Source organism: Carassius auratus, unplaced genomic scaffold, assembly GCF_003368295.1.
Source record: "Carassius auratus strain Wakin unplaced genomic scaffold, ASM336829v1 scaf_tig00216636, whole genome shotgun sequence".
Taxonomy (NCBI): Eukaryota; Metazoa; Chordata; class Actinopteri; order Cypriniformes; family Cyprinidae; genus Carassius; species Carassius auratus.
In genome coordinates, this window is record NW_020528671.1 from 107,857 (window position 1) to 125,173 (window position 17,317).

General features: G+C 38.2%; 3 protein-coding genes across 4 annotated transcripts; all 3 read right to left on the bottom strand.

Annotated features, from left to right (window-relative positions):
* Positions 1 to 564: 564 nt before the first annotated feature.
* abi3a (ABI family, member 3a) lies at positions 565 to 12,582 on the bottom strand. 2 transcript variants are annotated; one of them, XM_026263782.1, is made up of 11 exons: positions 12,240 to 12,582; positions 11,102 to 11,272; positions 9,276 to 9,455; positions 7,419 to 7,477; positions 6,324 to 6,419; positions 5,922 to 6,229; positions 3,871 to 3,990; positions 3,533 to 3,664; positions 3,231 to 3,326; positions 1,948 to 2,064; positions 565 to 1,414 (listed from the first exon to the last, which is right to left on the bottom strand). In XM_026263782.1, the coding sequence occupies exons 1-11, from the start codon at positions 12,369 to 12,371 to the stop codon at positions 1,251 to 1,253; spliced, it is 1,575 nt and encodes a 524-aa protein (XP_026119567.1). In that variant the 5' UTR covers positions 12,372 to 12,582; the 3' UTR covers positions 565 to 1,250. The 2 variants fall into 2 exon arrangements, with proteins under 2 accessions (XP_026119567.1, XP_026119566.1); XM_026263781.1 differs by lacking the exons at positions 3,231 to 3,326; positions 3,533 to 3,664 and having other exon boundaries at positions 12,240 to 12,561.
* A 1,250-nt stretch (positions 12,583 to 13,832) lies between these two features.
* Positions 13,833 to 14,832, bottom strand: LOC113098755 (Ig-like V-type domain-containing protein FAM187A). Its single transcript, XM_026263789.1, has one exon. It carries the CDS (start codon positions 14,799 to 14,801, stop codon positions 13,833 to 13,835), a length of 969 nt encoding a protein of 322 aa, XP_026119574.1. The 5' UTR covers positions 14,802 to 14,832.
* Positions 14,833 to 14,884: 52 nt separating this feature from the next.
* On the bottom strand, positions 14,885 to 16,320 carry LOC113098748 (coiled-coil domain-containing protein 103-like). The gene is made up of 3 exons (XM_026263784.1): positions 16,049 to 16,320; positions 15,429 to 15,558; positions 14,885 to 15,312 (listed from the first exon to the last, which is right to left on the bottom strand). The coding sequence occupies exons 1-3, from the start codon at positions 16,189 to 16,191 to the stop codon at positions 14,890 to 14,892; spliced, it is 696 nt and encodes a 231-aa protein (XP_026119569.1). The 5' UTR covers positions 16,192 to 16,320; the 3' UTR covers positions 14,885 to 14,889.
* Positions 16,321 to 17,317: the final 997 nt, after the last annotated feature.

Below are 17,317 nucleotides of genomic sequence, written 5' to 3' on the forward strand. Positions count from 1 at the left end.
AGAGTGCACCATCCACAGTGTGCTTCATTATTTATCTTTTATTTACCTTAGTAACCTTGCCATGAAAGAACAGGCGTTATATTGTCTGTATCATTATACTGCTTCTCTCTGATGAAAATAAAAAAGAAATCCAGACTGGTTTGTGTTGTCCTGGTTCTGGTACAGCTGGTGAATCAATATGATCTTTCTGGCAAAGACAGGTGATCAAGAAAGTCTTGCTATTTAATCTAGTAAAGATGCCGTACCTCAGTGTCCAAATACACATTATATCTGGCCAGAAGTTTCCCTTTTATTTATGTCAAATAAAGAGAAAGACATTTAAGTTTGCGAATGGTGCTGATGAGCCAGTTCCCCATGAATGAACTTTTCATCTAGTTGTCAAATAAACCTACCATTGTATATTATGAATTTATTTAGTTTTATCTTTTGTAAATCACTTTAAATAAAAGTGTTTGCTAAATGCATAAATGTAAAATGAAGAGGTCAAACGATCTTATAAACAAAGTGAAAAGAAAGTGGATGGTTAGAAATGACATAAAACAAATGCAACTTCATTCCCAGACATTACCATCAACAGTTTATTGATTCTGTGGACTGTAAATGCTAACTTGGTATCATAAAACATTGAAATTGTGACTGAATTGGGCCAATGTGGCGTGCATAACATTTAATTCATTAAACGGAGCATAAAATGTTCTGGAAAATACTCTATTTGCAAGGGAATCAAGAAAAGGTTATCCATTAAATGTAATTTATCATAAGTAATAAAGGCTTTTAATTAGGAAACTGCATTATAATATATTACACATATCTATTATTATATATTACTTCAATGTTCACTTTGCACAATTGCCTATTCAAACAAACCATGAAAATATGCTAAGAGAATTAACCACTAAACATCCACTATTTAACACGACTTTGTGAGCTTAACATATCATATACAACTAAATGTACAAAAATGTTACTTAATATGTTTTACATTATGAAATGTAACTTAAAAGTCCTGAGAGATCAATTATGATCATCATCATCATCATCATCATTGAAGACTGAAGTCAATTTAAAAACACAAACTCATCTCTGCTGGTTTAAGCCAGCATGTTAATTCCATTTCAAACGTTTTAAAAGGTCAACATAGTATAAAAACATTTCTGCAGTTTCATTTATACAGCGGACTTCACCGTTTTACTATAGAAATAGAAATGAAAGGTTCCTTTCATCTCTATACTTCATTCACTTGCGTTCTGTTAAGCGGTGGACTCCACATAGTTGCCAGGAAAAAATCCTTTAACTCCATTGAGAAAGCCCTCACACCAGCCATCCTCATTCCTGCTGGTGAGGTAGATGATATCGCCCTCTTGAAACACCAGGTCGCCCGGCTTGCCTGTGTCGTAGTTATACAGTGCCACCACTTGGTAGGAAAGAGAAGTACAATGAAAAAAATCACTACCTGGATATATAATTAATATCTCTTGTCCTGAGTGTGTGATTACAAAATGATCTGTCTTAGATCTCAATACAGTTGTTTTCACTGTATTGTTTTCACTGTGTAGTGTGTCAGCTTATAATAACGGCGGACACACTACACTTTATATTTATATACACACACACTTTATTTATCTAACACACATACTTAGTATACACTTAAATTTTGCACACAATATATATGTACATACATAACTTCATTTTGTAATATACTTGCCTACAATTGTCATTTGTATATTGTTATTCACTATCTACTTATTTGTATTTTTTATTCTTTTATTATGTGTTTTATGTTCTGTCGCTGTCATTCTGTTGTACTGCGGAGCTTCTGTCACGAAAACAAATTCCTCGTATGTGTACATACCTGGCAATAAAGCTCATTCTGATTCTGATTCTGATTCTGATTCTGATTCACAATGCAGATTCTGTGCCTGAACGAGTCATCAGAAATGAGCTTACCTTTATCCAAATAGTCGGCTGGTGCAGTTATGTCATAATCAATGGGAGGGGGTAGAGGGGGCATCTCTTCAAAGTTGTCATAACTGTCTAGTGGTGGCGGTGCTGGAATCTCAAGGTCTAAATGTGCATCGACACACAAAGTTAACAAAACTGACAAAGTGCAACTGCACAAATGTGTTTGAAGGAGATGTGGGTGATTTCCGTTCAACAAGCCACATCAAACAAAAATGTGACAATCAAACAATTATTATTTTTTTCCGTCTGAAACATATGGACGCCTACACGGTTTATCAAATAATACAACTAACACCAATGCATGTACACTAGAAATCACACACTTCATCATTTACAGCGATCGTTCACCAAAGACAAATGGCTTCAGAAGACCTGGAATATAATGCAGCAGTGTTAGTTTATTTTCTTCTGACTCTACTCTACTCTAGTGTTACACTACGGTTCAAAACTTTGGGGTCGGTAAGATTTTTAATAATGTAAAACAATATTTAATAGGTTAGGATGACTAATAAAGTGGGTTGAAATTGGACTTTTTGCTTTTTAAAAAAAGTTTTCTACAGTTAGTTGAGCACCTGCTTTTTAATCTTGTTAATAGTTGTAGTTAATAACAACAATGTTGTAGTGCATAAATTGCATGGATTATTTCTCTGATGACTTGTTTGTTCTTTGCCCTTTTTGTAGCTAAAGGTCGGAGTATATCTACATGACATTTGCACTGGTTTCCCCCCATTTACATTTATGATCAGTCGACACTTAATTGCTGGAAGTCAGAGCTAGTCTGCAGGTTTGAGTTGACCGATTCAATAGAAAATTGCAACGTGTAAGATGGTCACAGAGTCCCAATTTTTTTAGCTTCAGACTTTGATTCCATCCAGTCGGAGGATATCAAACATGTTTGATATTTTCAGCCAATATAAGAACAGTCCTTTGTAACTGTGTATGATGCCTAGTGTTAAAATCGGTTCAGATTTTAAAAGTCATGTCGTGTATTCAAGTCTTAAAAGTTGAGTTGAGTTGAGTACAGGTTTGTATTGACATGATGGTGAGTCAATGACGACAGACTTTTCATTTTTAGCCGAACTATCCCTTTAACAGAGAGATTTAACTCGGCTGAGGATGTTGATCGAGTGTCCTGTTGTGTGCAGGATGGTGTGATCTGAGGTCATGTCATGTGCTGATTTGGCTTGCTGGAGAGCAGACTGGGGAAGTGGCAAATATAAAGAAAGAGAAGAATGTCAGACAGCGACGCACAGAGAGGCCTCACTTACCCAGGTGCTCCAGGCGGGCAGGGATCCTGCACAACGGGCTGAACGAAACCGGCGGAGCCAGAGGAGGCGGGTATGGAGGGGGTGGGGGGATCATGACTGACAGGTGTTTATCAAGGGAACAAATTTGAGGGTTGAACAATAAAAATGAACTAAATGGTCTTTGGATGGTATGCATGGCTACATAAGAATCTATTTTTTGGGGATGTGGTGTCAATATATTTGGTAACAAAATGAGAAACTATCAATGAAATCTGAGGGGGTGGCTTTAACCAATCGGGTCTTGGGAAGGAGCGGGGCCTTACGTGATTGAGCAGAAGGCAGAAAAAGCGAGCGTGTGTAGAGCGAGCGAGCGCTGGGGCCCATGCGAACCCTCATAGACAGCGAACGAGAGCTAGGAGGATGACGTCGCACCCGTGATCGGCGAGAGCGAGGAGCTGAGAGAGAAGACAGAGAGAGACAAGTGTGAAAATAAGAGCACAAGAGCTCACAGAAATAAACAACAGCAACACCAAAATATAAAGCATAGATAAGCTGCCTGGAAGACAAAGCAAACATGTCATCATACAAACTGAGCATTCTGGAGCAAGATATAATGCATCATACAAAACAAAATACCACCTTTGTTTGGCCACGTTTGTACCTTCAAAGTTGTGGTCACACGGCGGAGGCAGTGGGGCTGGAAGATCGAGGCCATCAGGGGCTGGTGGAGGAGGCATGTCAATGGGAGCTTCTGGTAGAGGAAATCCATTCTCCTCAGCCACTACACACAAACATTCTCCATTCAATTTGGGATTTTAACTACGGTCATAGGATTCGTTTTCTATGACTTCACTACAGAGTACAAATATGTCTACTGACTGGATTGAATTCTTACAGCACACTTATATTTTCAGAACATACTTTATTTTTATTTGATTAACATTTTCTGTGGATGGTTTATAATATTTCCTTGTTTTTAGTCGTTTACATCATAACTTTTTACGTGTACGTTCTATATCAAATGTAGTACGTACTCTAACAGTACACAATTTCAGATGCAAGTCTTAAATTGTTAAATTGAGAATTATGTTTTACTCGCCCCCGAGGCATCCTAGGTGTACATTACTTTCTTCATTCAGATGAATCCAGACAGGAGTTATATTAAAAATTGTCCCGGCTATTCCAAGCTCTATCATGGCACTCAGCGGGTGTTGCAGTGCTTCAGTCCAAAAGAAGTGAAATAAAAAGTGCCCATCTATAAAATAAAATAAATTGTCTCACACGGCCCCGGGTGGCTAGGTGAACAAAGGCCTCCTGCAGTGAATCGATGTGTTTTTGTAAGAAAAATATCTATATTCAAAACATAATAAATCACTTGAATGCAGCTTGTGCTCCCAGTGGTAAACAGAAGCAGCTCAGGGAGGATGATGTATGAGGTCAGTGTTGCACCGCTCAGAAGTGATGCATGCAGAAACATCAAAACAAAACAACACTCACTAATTAGAAGTACAAGACGGAGGAAAAATGTCAGAGGATTTCAATATAAGCCAAGAGGAGACTGGGTTTCCTTTCCTAAAGTAAGGAAACTTTGCTTCTGTTAACAAACGTTGGTTTTCACGAGACTCAGCAGCGCATGCGCAATGCTGACCATAAGTCATCCTCCCTGAGCTGCTTCCGTGTACAACAGTGAGTACAAGCTACATTAAAATGATTATTACGTTTTGAATATGGATATTTTTCTTACAAAAATGCATCGATTCGCTATAGGAGGACTTTGTTGATTTTTTTGGTGCTTTTTATTTCACTTCTTTTGGACTGAAGCACTGTAAAACCTGCTGACTGCAATGATAGAGCTTGGAATAGCCAGTACAAATGTTTAACATAACTTTGACTGATTCGTCTGAAAGTAGAAAGTCAGGTACACATAGGATGCCTCTGGGGTGAGTAAAACACAGGCTAATTTTCATTTTTGGGTGAAATAACTCTTTAACCAGTCTGTCCACACTTACCATAAAACAGCTCTGCAATATGACAGTCACAACCTCTCAGATAATAATTCATGTGTAATGCACATTTACACTACTGTTTAAAAGTTTGGGGTCACTATTATATTATTTAAAGAAATAAATACCTTTATTCAGCAAGGACACATTAAATTGATCACAAGTGGTAGTAAGGACATTTATAAATGATGTTATAAAATATTTCTATAAATAAATGTTTTTCCTTATATATTTTGCAAGGAATCCTGGAAAATATTGTATCAGTTTCTACAATAATATAAAGCAGCACTGCTGTTTTCAACAATAAAAAAATGTTTCTTTATGCAGCAAATTAGCATATGAGAGAGATTTCTAAAGGATCTTGTGACACTGAAAATAGTAATGAGTAATTTAAAAATGCATTAAAATTCAGAACATGTATTAATATTTCACAATATTACTGTATTTACATTCTCTCTGATCAAATAAATCCAACATAAACCCAGCCTTGGTGAGAAGAATTCTTTTAAAACAAAAAAAAAACAAACAAAAACAAATCTTACAGACCCCCACAATTTGAAAGTTTAGATTCAGAAGTTGAACAGCTGGTTAGGACAACAAAACAAAAATCACTTCCTGATCACACGTCACATCTAGTTATGTCTAGTAGTCATATGGTGTAACCGTGTTATAGTATGATGCTGAAGTCTGTCAATCAGCAGGGACTAACCTGTTTCAAGAGGTGGAGCTGGTGGAGGAGGTGGAGGAGGTGGTATGGCCATGAGGCTGCTGGGATCAGGTGCGTTCACTGAGGTGGCCATAGGAGGGGGCGGGGGGATGTTGGTGCAGTCGAGGGGAGGAGGTGGTGGAGGTGGGGGTGGACCGGTCTCCAGCCCATGATCCTGTTCACCCTCTGCCTCCATCGGTGGGGGTGGTGGAGGAGGCCCTTCACCCAGCAGCGTGTCAATGATGTCAACCTCAGGACTGGTGGGCCAGCTGGGCACCACAGGAGGCGGCACGGCTTTACCAAAACTTGAACTGCAGCCATGGAAGAAATCCAGTTATGAGAAGTGATATAAATCTGATGTTAGAATTATAATCAGAAATTATACAACACTTTATGTGCTCTTACGCAATAGACTTGTCATTGAGCGAGGTGAGGGACGCTCCATGAGAGAGAGTGGGTGCCACGGGACACTGGACAGGCTCAGGTGGACGGCTGCTTCGACTTCATTAACATACAGACACAGACACACATACTGAGCGGTCAGAGAGTCAATATTAGGCACGTAAGTACTTCTGTATTTTACACAGAAAGCCACTTAGGACACTGTTCTGAAAAGACACGTGCATGACTAAAGTGCTCGTTCTGAGAAACTTCAATTACCACAACGCAAACCATGTTGCTTTCAGGCAGTGCAAAGAAGGGAAGTGGGTAAAACAAAACTAAAATCGCTTCCTGGAGAAAGGCCCTCTGACTGAGAAGGAAGAGGAACAGAAGCCTGAAACATGTGAACTTAGTATTAGTAATATATTAGATGTCAATTTTAATTTCTTTTTTTTTTTAAATGAACAACAGACACATTTTTGGTGGAGGTTCAAATAAAAAGAGATGTGCTGACAACCATTGTAGTTTCTCATAGGATGGTTGTGGTCAGGTGGGTGGCAGGTGATGAATAAACACAGGATGCATACTTGTGATCAAAAAAAAGGTGGATACTGCATAACAATGAAAACCTGCAAAAGTCTCGATACGTTTTTAAAAGTCAACAGCATCACAGCACTCATGACGCAAGATACTGGAAAAGATGCAGACACTTCTCTATCTCAGACGCCATATATATAGTATAGATAGAGATATATAAATATAGATATAGATAGACATAACACATGTTGTTTTCTTAGTGACTAAAACTATTAAGAATCATTTTCATTAACCGAAATAAAATGAAAAGAATAGAACAAAGAATACTTATTTTAGAATATTAGAACTTTGAAATTAAAAATGAGAAATGTTCGCAACTAACTCAAAATAAGTATTAAAATGACAAACTAAAACGGAAATAAAAATAAATTAACACACACACACACACACACACACACACACACACACATATATATATATATATATATATATATATATATATATTATAGTATGTACTATACTGTAATAGTATACAATAATACTAAAGGAACACTGGTCCTGTGTGAACAGAGCTGGACGTACCTCAGTGTGCTGCTGCTCCGTGTCATGGTAGCTGTTTTTACCTGCGGCTGGCCAGAATCCTGAAAACAACAAATCTCAAGATTAGCCATTTTTGAAAGGAACTAAATCCAAACAAACACAATGCACAGACAAACTAAAGACGGACCTCCCTGACTCCCTCTATTAGCAATAGCCAACCTCACATGTTTACTGTGTTTCCCTGAGAATGCAGAATATATTGAAAACTAAATAACTGCACATTTACTCCCGGAATAGAAACTATATTTAATGGCTAACCCCAAAAAGTGTAAACACTGTGGCTCAGTGATGCTATCAGTACATTGCTGTTCGTTTGAGCAAATCTACACAGCAGCACTGGCTCAACCAATATGATCGAGTCTGTTTGACACTAGTGCGTAGTGTTCAGGAAACCTGCTTGAAAACATTTGCATTCTTATTTCTGTATTTCTTTTTAATGAAATCACACACTTCAGCTTTACAGTCAAACATGAAGTGAATAAATATGCATTTAGATTTCTTTTTTTTTCCCCTAAAGTTTCTGCAAGACGTCTTTCATGCTTATCAAAGCTGCATTTATTTGCTCAAAATACAGTAAAAACTGTAATATTGTTAAATATTATTATTAACTTTTTTTTTCCAATATATTTTTTTTAATGCTTACTTCGGTCTACAATGTCACGTGATCCACAACAACGCTGTGCTGCTTCATATAACAGCAAAGAAATGTTTTTTTGATCAATTTAATGCATGATCTTGCTGAAGAGTGTAAAAACTATTGCACTAACCTAGTGTAGAGGATCAATTTATGATTAAAACCATAACTCTTTACATGCAGAACTACCTTTTATAAGTATATCAATGTAAAAATGTGTGTTTGTGTTTACATGTGCATGCATTGTGTGTATGCTTCATGATATTCTTCATATAAATGTGTGCTTCAGCAGCCTTCTGTGGCTTGGTGCCGATGTATCTACAAGCCTGACAAGTGCATTCCTGTGAAATTCTTGATGCTTTGTGTTTGTTTGTCTGCTCACTGCTATACGGACCTAGCGGGGAATCAATGAGCTAGCTTAGCATGGGTAACACCAATTAATGACTAGCTGCTTTTCCCACGCTGCTTAGTTCCTGGTAGCCAGCCAACTGTGTGTGTGTGTGTGTGTGTGTGTGGGTGAGGGAAAAGAAGTGTGGAGGAGGTAGGAAAGAAGAGTGATCTGAATGTGTGTGTGTGTGTACGGTTCATTGATGTCAGACTAACTGCTGTATAACAGGATGTGGTCAAGTGTGACAAAACTAACAAAAGCTAAACTAACATCGAATGCTACTTTCACCATTTTGCCTTTTTTGCAATGGCAAGAAATTAAAAGTCACATGCAGAAACGGCTAACACGGTCCATCTTAACATCTCAACATCTTCATTGTTAATACAGAGTCATAGGAAAGATCGGGTGATCTAGGCGTATACTATTCCATTCGGTTTCTACTTTACCCTAAACTACTAAATAATCCTGAGTAGTCAGGTTTTGAGATTTCACACTGTACAACTGTATATATTTATGATGATCACATCAGTACAGCAAGCAACAGGCATGCAGTTTGTTTGGAAAACATGGCAAATAAATCTAATTTAGTTGTACTGAATGTTTGGATAACACAAAAACACTGTCTCTTCTTCATTCCAAGTCATGTATTTGCCACTGCATTTGAATGTTTTTCACCTCAGACACTAAATATACAAAAGCATCATGTATATAATTAATGGCACTGTTGATACATAACTCAGTGTAGCACCCCAATGCATAACTTTGGCAGCACAATTTGAAGGGCAAACCCACTTTATGAAATGATATGTGTGCTCACCTTCACGCCATGTCCGACTGAGTCCAGGCTAGAGAAAGAGATGGGTGTGCGGGAGTACTTGATCTTGGCTTCTTTATTTTTTGCTGGGGGGACAACCTTATGACTGCGTGGGACCCTCTTGGCAACAGTGAAAGCGCCGATCTCTCTGCGGGCCACCTTCTCCCTGTGCATGTCCACGGTCTGTATACAAGTACAGATATGGGGAGGAAAATTACTCCTAAAAATCTCAAAAACTATATTTTTTGATAAATGAACAAATATTCCCAATCTACATGCCGCACTGTCATCAATCGTTAAATGTTTCTCTGAAAAACACTGATTCTGGTCTTTGTAGCATTTTGCAGCAAAATATATTTTTTTGTATTATACTATGGATCTGTTGAGGAAAGATTTATAATTATTTTTCAGCAAACACAACAGACGCTCCAGGCATATTTATTAATAATGGCTGATAAATTATTGTTGTTGATAATGCATTTTTTTTATGCTATGGATTCACATTTAGCTTTATTAATCAATTAACTAATATTTCAATGTATAGTTTTACATTTGTTTTACTAACCATGTATTAGTTCACAATTCAGCAATGGTACATCTGCTGTTTGTGTTAAGTGAAACAAAGCTTAACTAAAAATATAAATATAAATATTAGACTGTTCCAGTCTACTCAACTCCCTCTGTAAAAGTTTAGTTTGTCATGTAGGAGGAAGTGATGTTGTTGGACCTTGCGGAGATATTAGATAGGCCTACACCCTGAAACACCAATCTGGCGTTCCTCTGTGAGCCCTCAGATAGGGTGAGAAGGAGCACCATTATTCCAGGCCTGCTTGTTACAGCTCTTCCTGGGCACAGGGCAGACAATGGAGAACATCAATCAGGGTTCAAACTTTGTTTCTGAGTGAGAGAACAGTGGTCCTTTCATTCCAAGTCTGGGATCTGGCTTACCCCCGCTTTAGCCCTGCCTCAGGTGACCTGGTTAGGCAGGCTGGGCACGGAGCGCGCTGGAATGCTGTGCTGGAGTCCCAGCCGCAGTGAGAGGAGCCAAGGGAATCGAGGGGGAAGGAGTATTATCACCCGGGAGACAGGGGGCCCAAACAGTGACTACCTACACTGAGCTTTGGGACATTTCTACAACAGTACTCTGTCCTTAACCACTTGACAGTGGGAGTCTTTTTTGAAACCCTTCACAGATTCTTGCTCACTTAAAATGTATCACAAAACTGAAGGTCATAATCTTAATCATTTAGAAGTCCAGTCATCTTCTAAATGAAAACATAGTCATACTATAAACATAGGATGCAGAATAGTACTTTGAAACTAAAATAAAAAATAGAATTAAAAATGTAAAGAAATTTGTAAATATGTATTTAAAAAATGTAGTTTTTAAGTGTTATACCTACAACAGGTTTTTTTTTTTTTTTTTTTTTTTTCATTTGCAGAAACCAAATATTTGCAAAAACATTAGTTTTTGTTTTATTTTTATTATATAATTTATTCTTTGCTTTATGGGCTATAGTGGAATAAATAAAAAAATTAATAAGGCCAGCTGTCATCATGTGTTGGTGATGTATGACGAAATTCAGATTGTACCAGTTTTCAATTACTAAGGGAAATAAGGAGCCAGCACAAAAAAAAAACTAAAAAAAATTCAAGGCAACTGAAGGACAACATCCATTTTTCATGAAATGACATTGTAAAGCTGGCAAAGTTTCAGAGTCAGCATGATAGGACTGAACTAATTTACACTGATAAAAATGACTGTACTGTGATAACATGATCAAAATAAAGGAACATGTTCAAAATGATCTCAAAATGGGGTCGGGTACCTGTCCGATCTGGTTGATGGAGGACTCAATCTTGCGGAGCTGCAGAGTCTGTGCATCCAGAAGCTTGAGCACATTGGTGGCCATAGAGCTGATCTGATAGGCCACACTAGCCAAGGACTGGGTGGTGAAGGCCTTGGTCTCCTCCAGGGCTTTGGTGGTGTCATTTCCAGCCTGCAGAATTACAAACCTCCTTAAATTAAATCATTAACCACAGATGACATGAAATCATGTTTCAACCAACTTCATCTTAATGTAGGCTACATGAATAATATTAGCTGTCATGGTGTTGCATGTTATACACGACCTTAACATCCTGCAGCAATTAAAAAAAAGGGAACAAACTTTTTTTGTGTGTCGTTTTCATATTTTGTTCTTGTTTCCATTTACTTATGTTGTTTTTATACAGTGCCAGTGGTATTAACTGACCTAGGCCTACTCCTCAACGCCAAACTTTTAGCGGTGTTATATTTTCATAATTAATGCATCCCCTAAGCGTTTTCTGCCGTCTTTGTGGGGAGCAAACGTAATGTGAAAAACCTTGACCTCACACACGGCTCGAGTCAGACACTGTCTCTACTGTAAGGAAGACAGTCTTGCTTCATCTTCTCACTTGTACGTCTATCTTCTTGAATGCGGTACAACAGCACATTTCAACTGAACACCAGTCTCACAAATAGCGACGTGAGTGTGAGCGGATGAGATCTCAAACTGTAAAAGTTTTAATCTGTGGTTTCGTCAAGTGTACTGAGGGACTCCAAACACTCCTGAGGAAAATGAATACACCCTAAAAACACCTCTGAGTAAGCATGCTGACTGTAAAAACTGATTTCTGCATAGGCGAGCAATTCGCAAACACCGCGTTTTGGGACGTAGGGCAGAGGAAAGTGGTAAAACGCAAGGTTATATGTCTGTTTAACTGATTTTATCTTGAATGCTGACGCTGCGATAAACGCGACGATACAATACATTTAACGCGTTTATATATTTATATATAAAAAAAATAGGCAATGGCAACGCACAGACGTATCACTCAAGTATACTGTTAAAGTAAATAAAGTGTTGCTTTGTAAATGACACGTGTCATCATTTGTCTATCGGTGACAGATTCAATCTGTGTGTGGGTGTGAAGCGGTCTTACCTGCAGGTAGTTGCTCTCGCAGTACTCCGCTACTTTGTATAAATTGTTATAGTTGTCTAAAAGTGCTTTGCGAGCGGAGGGGGCCTCCTCCAGTATTTTTGTAACTTCTTCGGAGTAGTTTTGATCCTTCATCGCGAGACGGAATGACAGACCGTTGAGGAACAGCTCCGGAAACCTGTATGCGACAGCAGTCTACTGATATATGTCAGTCATCTCAGAGTCAGACCCCATCCGCCCGCCGCTGCCTTCCTCTGTCAGCACACTTCTGCTTTAATGCTGCAAGCACGTATCTGATCAAGGCCTCTGTGAAGACGCGGAAACAAGAACGTCCTGCCATTTACAAATAAACCTGCAATAAATTAGCAGCCAGAGTTACTATAGTTCTAGAAACATAACATAATTCTACACATATTAATATTACTTAGCGGTTTCACAAGCGTGGTTCCCATCAGCGGTGCAATCACGCCCTCTAGCGATGGTGACCACCTAATGTGAAACATCTGAACAGAAAATGGAAAATCTAAGCCTTATTTACAGCAGAAAAATCAAAAGAAGCTCCCAATAAAATGAGTTTAATATATATATATATATTATTTTAATTACAACACTTTTTTTTACTTTGAATAAATGAGATTTTAAAAGTGTGATTTGTAAATATAAAAGATCGTATGCCAAGCTCTATAAAATATTTTAAAATATTCAAAACTATTTATTTACTTTTATTTTACAACTAAAACATTTCAGTGAATCACAAACGACTAGAAAGATAACAATCAGCTTTTAAGTCTTCTTGAATTCGAAAATTATCGATTATACATAATTTTCACAGAAACTATGAGTGATGAGTATGCACAGATAGAAATTAAGAGAGCACTGCTGTGGGAACTATTCACATTATATATATATATATATATATATATATATATATATATATATATATATATATATATATATATATATCATTAATATATATATATCATTAATATAATATATATCATTAATATAATATATATCATTATATATATTAAAAACATAATTAGAAAAAAAAATGATTTTGAACCCTCACTGTACAATATGTAATGTTTCTCTCTTTTTTTCTACAATTCTGTATTCAATGATTATTATTTAAATGTTTTCAGAATAAAAGAAACATACACAGTGCTTTATTTCCTTTGTCACTCTCAAGTCTGTTAAAAAACAAATACATTCAAATTCAGAAAATTCAATAAGCAGCACATTTATTCAATTTCACCTTGCACTTCACATTAAATGTACATCAGTATAACTACAGCAAACCCAAGTTAATATCTGCAGAGGTTTCTTCCTTGCTTATCTGCCAAATAAATCTGACCATCACAGTGAGGAGAAACAGAGCAGAGATGCCAGCGTAGCAAGCAAGTATAACCTTTAGCGCGTAGACAGACTCTGGGTCCCAGATTTGACGCAAGCGTCCCAAGCGCAGATACACCCCCAATCTGATCTCTGCAGCCAGCTCTCCTTGGAGCCAGCAGAAATAGGAGCCTTTGTCTTCCAGCCGCACGGGTCTGAAGTGTAGGTGGTGACCGGTGTCGATGAAGACACGAGACGTCTTATTCAGTCCCTCCATATACTGAGAACGGTGAAGCGGTGCTGAACCTTTATCCAGGCCACAGCGTACTGCGGTTTGGCACCAGGACAGGTCATGACCAGATCAGAGCCTGTGGGGTGGCTATGAAAGTGGATGGTGACACCCGAAGGAGATCGATCGTCAAACTCAAGGAACTTTAGCAGAGCTTGTCTCTCTGGAGATGTCGTAGGTTTTGGAGGACAGGGGGTGTGACAGTTCCTCACCTCAAGCTTGGCTCCGTAGCCACTACCAGAAAGGCCAAACTGTTGGGGAACAGCTGAGGAACCACAAGGGGCCTCTGTGTCCGATTCACGCTGATAACGTACATGGAGGTAAATGCTTTTGACGTAACAAAGTCCTCCACGCATCTGCTCCCCCCGGACGTCACAGCGGTCACATTTAGACCACGGCTCGTACCTGGTGAACACCTGAAACTTTTCAGCTTTTATGCTGAGGGGCTCTGCTTCTTGTACTTGAGTCCTCTGTTTGACGCTCCAAGGAAACAAAACTTGACGGACCTCCTGGACATCCACATCGTAGCCGTAGAAGAATTCACCAGAGGCTGTGCCACAGATATAGTGCCCTGAGTCGGCTTTCTGCGCCCTGAAGATGAGGAGACTAAACAGACGGATGGAAAAGCGACTGCGCAGATCGGACCCTCGGCCAACTTTGGATGACTCCACCACCGTAGTGCCCTCAAAGTCTGTGAGGACTTTGGTGTTCATGGAGCCAACTTGTTTCTGATAGTACCACACCACTGAATGAGTCTCCTCTGGTTTACAGTGACAAGGAAGTTCAATGGTCATATCAGATAGGAAGGCTGCAGAGTCAAAGACAAGAAATGCAGGACAGACCCTGCTGGCAAAGATGTCCTCCTTGTCTTCGGGAGCCTCATAGGCTGAATGTAACAATGGGCAAATGGCCCAAAAACAAATGGCCAGCACTTTTCTTGGCATATTTTTCTGCCAGCACAAACAACAACTACAAAAAACGATATATAATACAATATAAACTGTTTAAGGTACAATGGAAATTCAATACAAGCTATTTCTGGATGTCATATTTTCCCATCAACGCTTTCAGTTTTGCTGTAAGACTTGCCTCACCAGCCAATGACGTGTCAGAAGAATCACCTGCTGTAACTTGTAGCTGGTGGAAAAGCTCCTCACAGGCTTTTTGTTCTGCCTGACTTATAAGAGACAGGTTAAGCCCAAAACGGCCAGTGCTGGAAAGGCCGTCTAGCACGCCGATCACTATTTCCTCGTCTCCTGACTTCAGACACTGTGACAGAATCAGAAGGAACTCGCCGAGGAGACCAAGGCCAACCTCAGTCCTGAAGATCTCCTGCAGAGCCTTGCCTCCCAGACTCACGAGGAGACTGTACTTTTCCAGTGAACTTCCCGCAAACCTGCGCCACTCACGGATGAACTCTGACGCACTTCTTGGCTGGATCTCAGATAACTTCGGCTGGAAGTAAATCCAGAATCTAGTTATTTATACACTTCATTCTTAGGTGAGATGATGTACTGTGAGACCTAGCATTGGGACAACATATAGCTGATTTGTATCATAAAATGTCTCACCTGGACCTCCTCAGATAAAGCGCTCTCATGCTTTGTGCCAAAAGCAATGGGATTCCAGGGCTGCTTTCGAGGAGCACCAGAGATGTCCTTTCTGTCAAGGGCCTTCAAGTGAGATGCAAGTACTATATCCCTGAAATCATTACATATAAAACGGAGACACCACTGTTACTTTAGTATCACTAAGATACAAAAAGAAAAAATAGTTTTGATTAATATTTTGAAGGTTGATATTTTGTTTTCATTATCATTTTATTCAGTTTAAGTAAAAAAAAAAAGTCGAATTTCGAATGTCTATAACGTTACATAGGTAACGTAGCGTTACACACACACACACACACACACACACACACACACATATATATATATATATATACATATACTGATTATTTTTATTAAACTATAACTTTTGCATTGGTAGATTATTTCTATATATTTTGAATTTATCTTATTTTGTTTATTTCAGCTAACGTTTATTTTATTTCATGTATCATTTCGTGTGTGTGATTTTATTTTTAGTTTAATGACATTGAGTTGTTGCTCGGTAAAAATGAGATGCAGAAAAACTAGGTTTAACAGCTATTAAATGTACATCTTTACAGTACAAAAAATCGAAACCGTACCTGAATTCTTCATAGCTGGCGACATTTTGGTTTAAAGCTCGAAACTTGGCTTCATTCTCCCTCTGATATCTCCTGTCCGCTTCCAGCGCCGCTTGAAGCTCCTTTTCAAGTGAACTGAAATTTATCAGACCAGACTTCTCCATACCTGCTCTTACTGCTTCGTGAAAAGATACCCAATTTACATTTATGAGGAGAACTGATGATGTTGTTTACCTCAAATGACAGAAATTCAGCAAATCAATACGAGTACAGCTACGGTTAACTCGCTAGCTCAAACTTCCACAACAAACTGGTCTCCATAACAACCACGCGTCGTATTCAAGCTTTGGAGCTCGCGGGAAATTTGATTTTCAAATCAGCGAAGCTCATTTAAAACGTTCATATATATATATATATATATATATATATATATATATATATATATATATATGCACAATATACTCTATAACATTACTAAAACACACACAAAAGTGTATCTTACCTATTTTAAAAAGACTTGATCATCATCAAACAGACGTGCAGCTCGGATTGTATTAAGTAACATCTCAAAAACAATTGAACAATGTGTATTTTGTATTTTCTGGATTTGTGCATAATCATCTCGTGTTGAGTTAAAATGTTTTTTTTTTTACCTTACAGATTAAATCTATATACAAGGTTTTAAACCTGGGAGTATATTAAAATATTAATTTCACAGTAACTATTCAAGACAAAACTTCATTATCTATTAAAAACTATTTTTAATTTAAGGAGTAACATTTCAGGCAGGTTCTTAAAGTTAATGCATTACTGAATAAATGTAGTTTTCATATACTCATGTCAAATGCCAATACTCAAGATATTAATCACAAACATTTACCACATGTAGCCTACTGAAAAAAAAAAAAAAAAAACTATGCTCAAGAGTCTGTAATTTTTGGATTAAATCTTAATCATGTTATCATAAAATGTTACAAATTTAAAATATTGCAGTTTTAACTTAGCATCAAGACCAAATACCCTGGAATCAACAGACAGAGTGACACATGTAAACTTCAAGGACTTTATTGAAAACGACAAGCCAGATTAGCGATCAGGCGATGCTCCAGCATTGGAAGCAATCCTGGGCCACAGGTCTGCGCACTCCTTGGCTACGGGTCCCGTGATACCTGAGCCTACAGAAGACAAAACAACTTAGCACTGCACACAAGCAAAACATCAAGATGCAAAAAAAATGACAGGTCTCAAGTAGGAAATGTGTACCATCACGGATTGAGATTTAACAGCACA

Coding starts and splice junctions, on each gene's coding strand:
- LOC113098748 (XM_026263784.1), bottom strand. CDS start 16,191: ATGGAGAAGTCTGGTCTGATAAATTTCAGTTCACTTGAAAAGGAGCTT. Junction 15,559..16,048: donor GCCAGCTATGAAGAATTCAG/GTACGGTTTCGA, acceptor TAATGATTTCAG/GGATATAGTACTTGCATCTC. Junction 15,313..15,428: donor CTTTATCTGAGGAGGTCCAG/GTGAGACATTTT, acceptor ATTTACTTCCAG/CCGAAGTTATCTGAGATCCA.
- LOC113098755 (XM_026263789.1), bottom strand. CDS start 14,801: ATGCCAAGAAAAGTGCTGGCCATTTGTTTTTGGGCCATTTGCCCATTG.
- abi3a (XM_026263782.1), bottom strand. CDS start 12,371: ATGAAGGATCAAAACTACTCCGAAGAAGTTACAAAAATACTGGAGGAG. Junction 11,273..12,239: donor GCGAGAGCAACTACCTGCAG/GTAAGACCGCTT, acceptor GTAATTCTGCAG/GCTGGAAATGACACCACCAA. Junction 6,230..6,323: donor CTCAATGACAAGTCTATTGC/GTAAGAGCACAT, acceptor CCATGGCTGCAG/TTCAAGTTTTGGTAAAGCCG.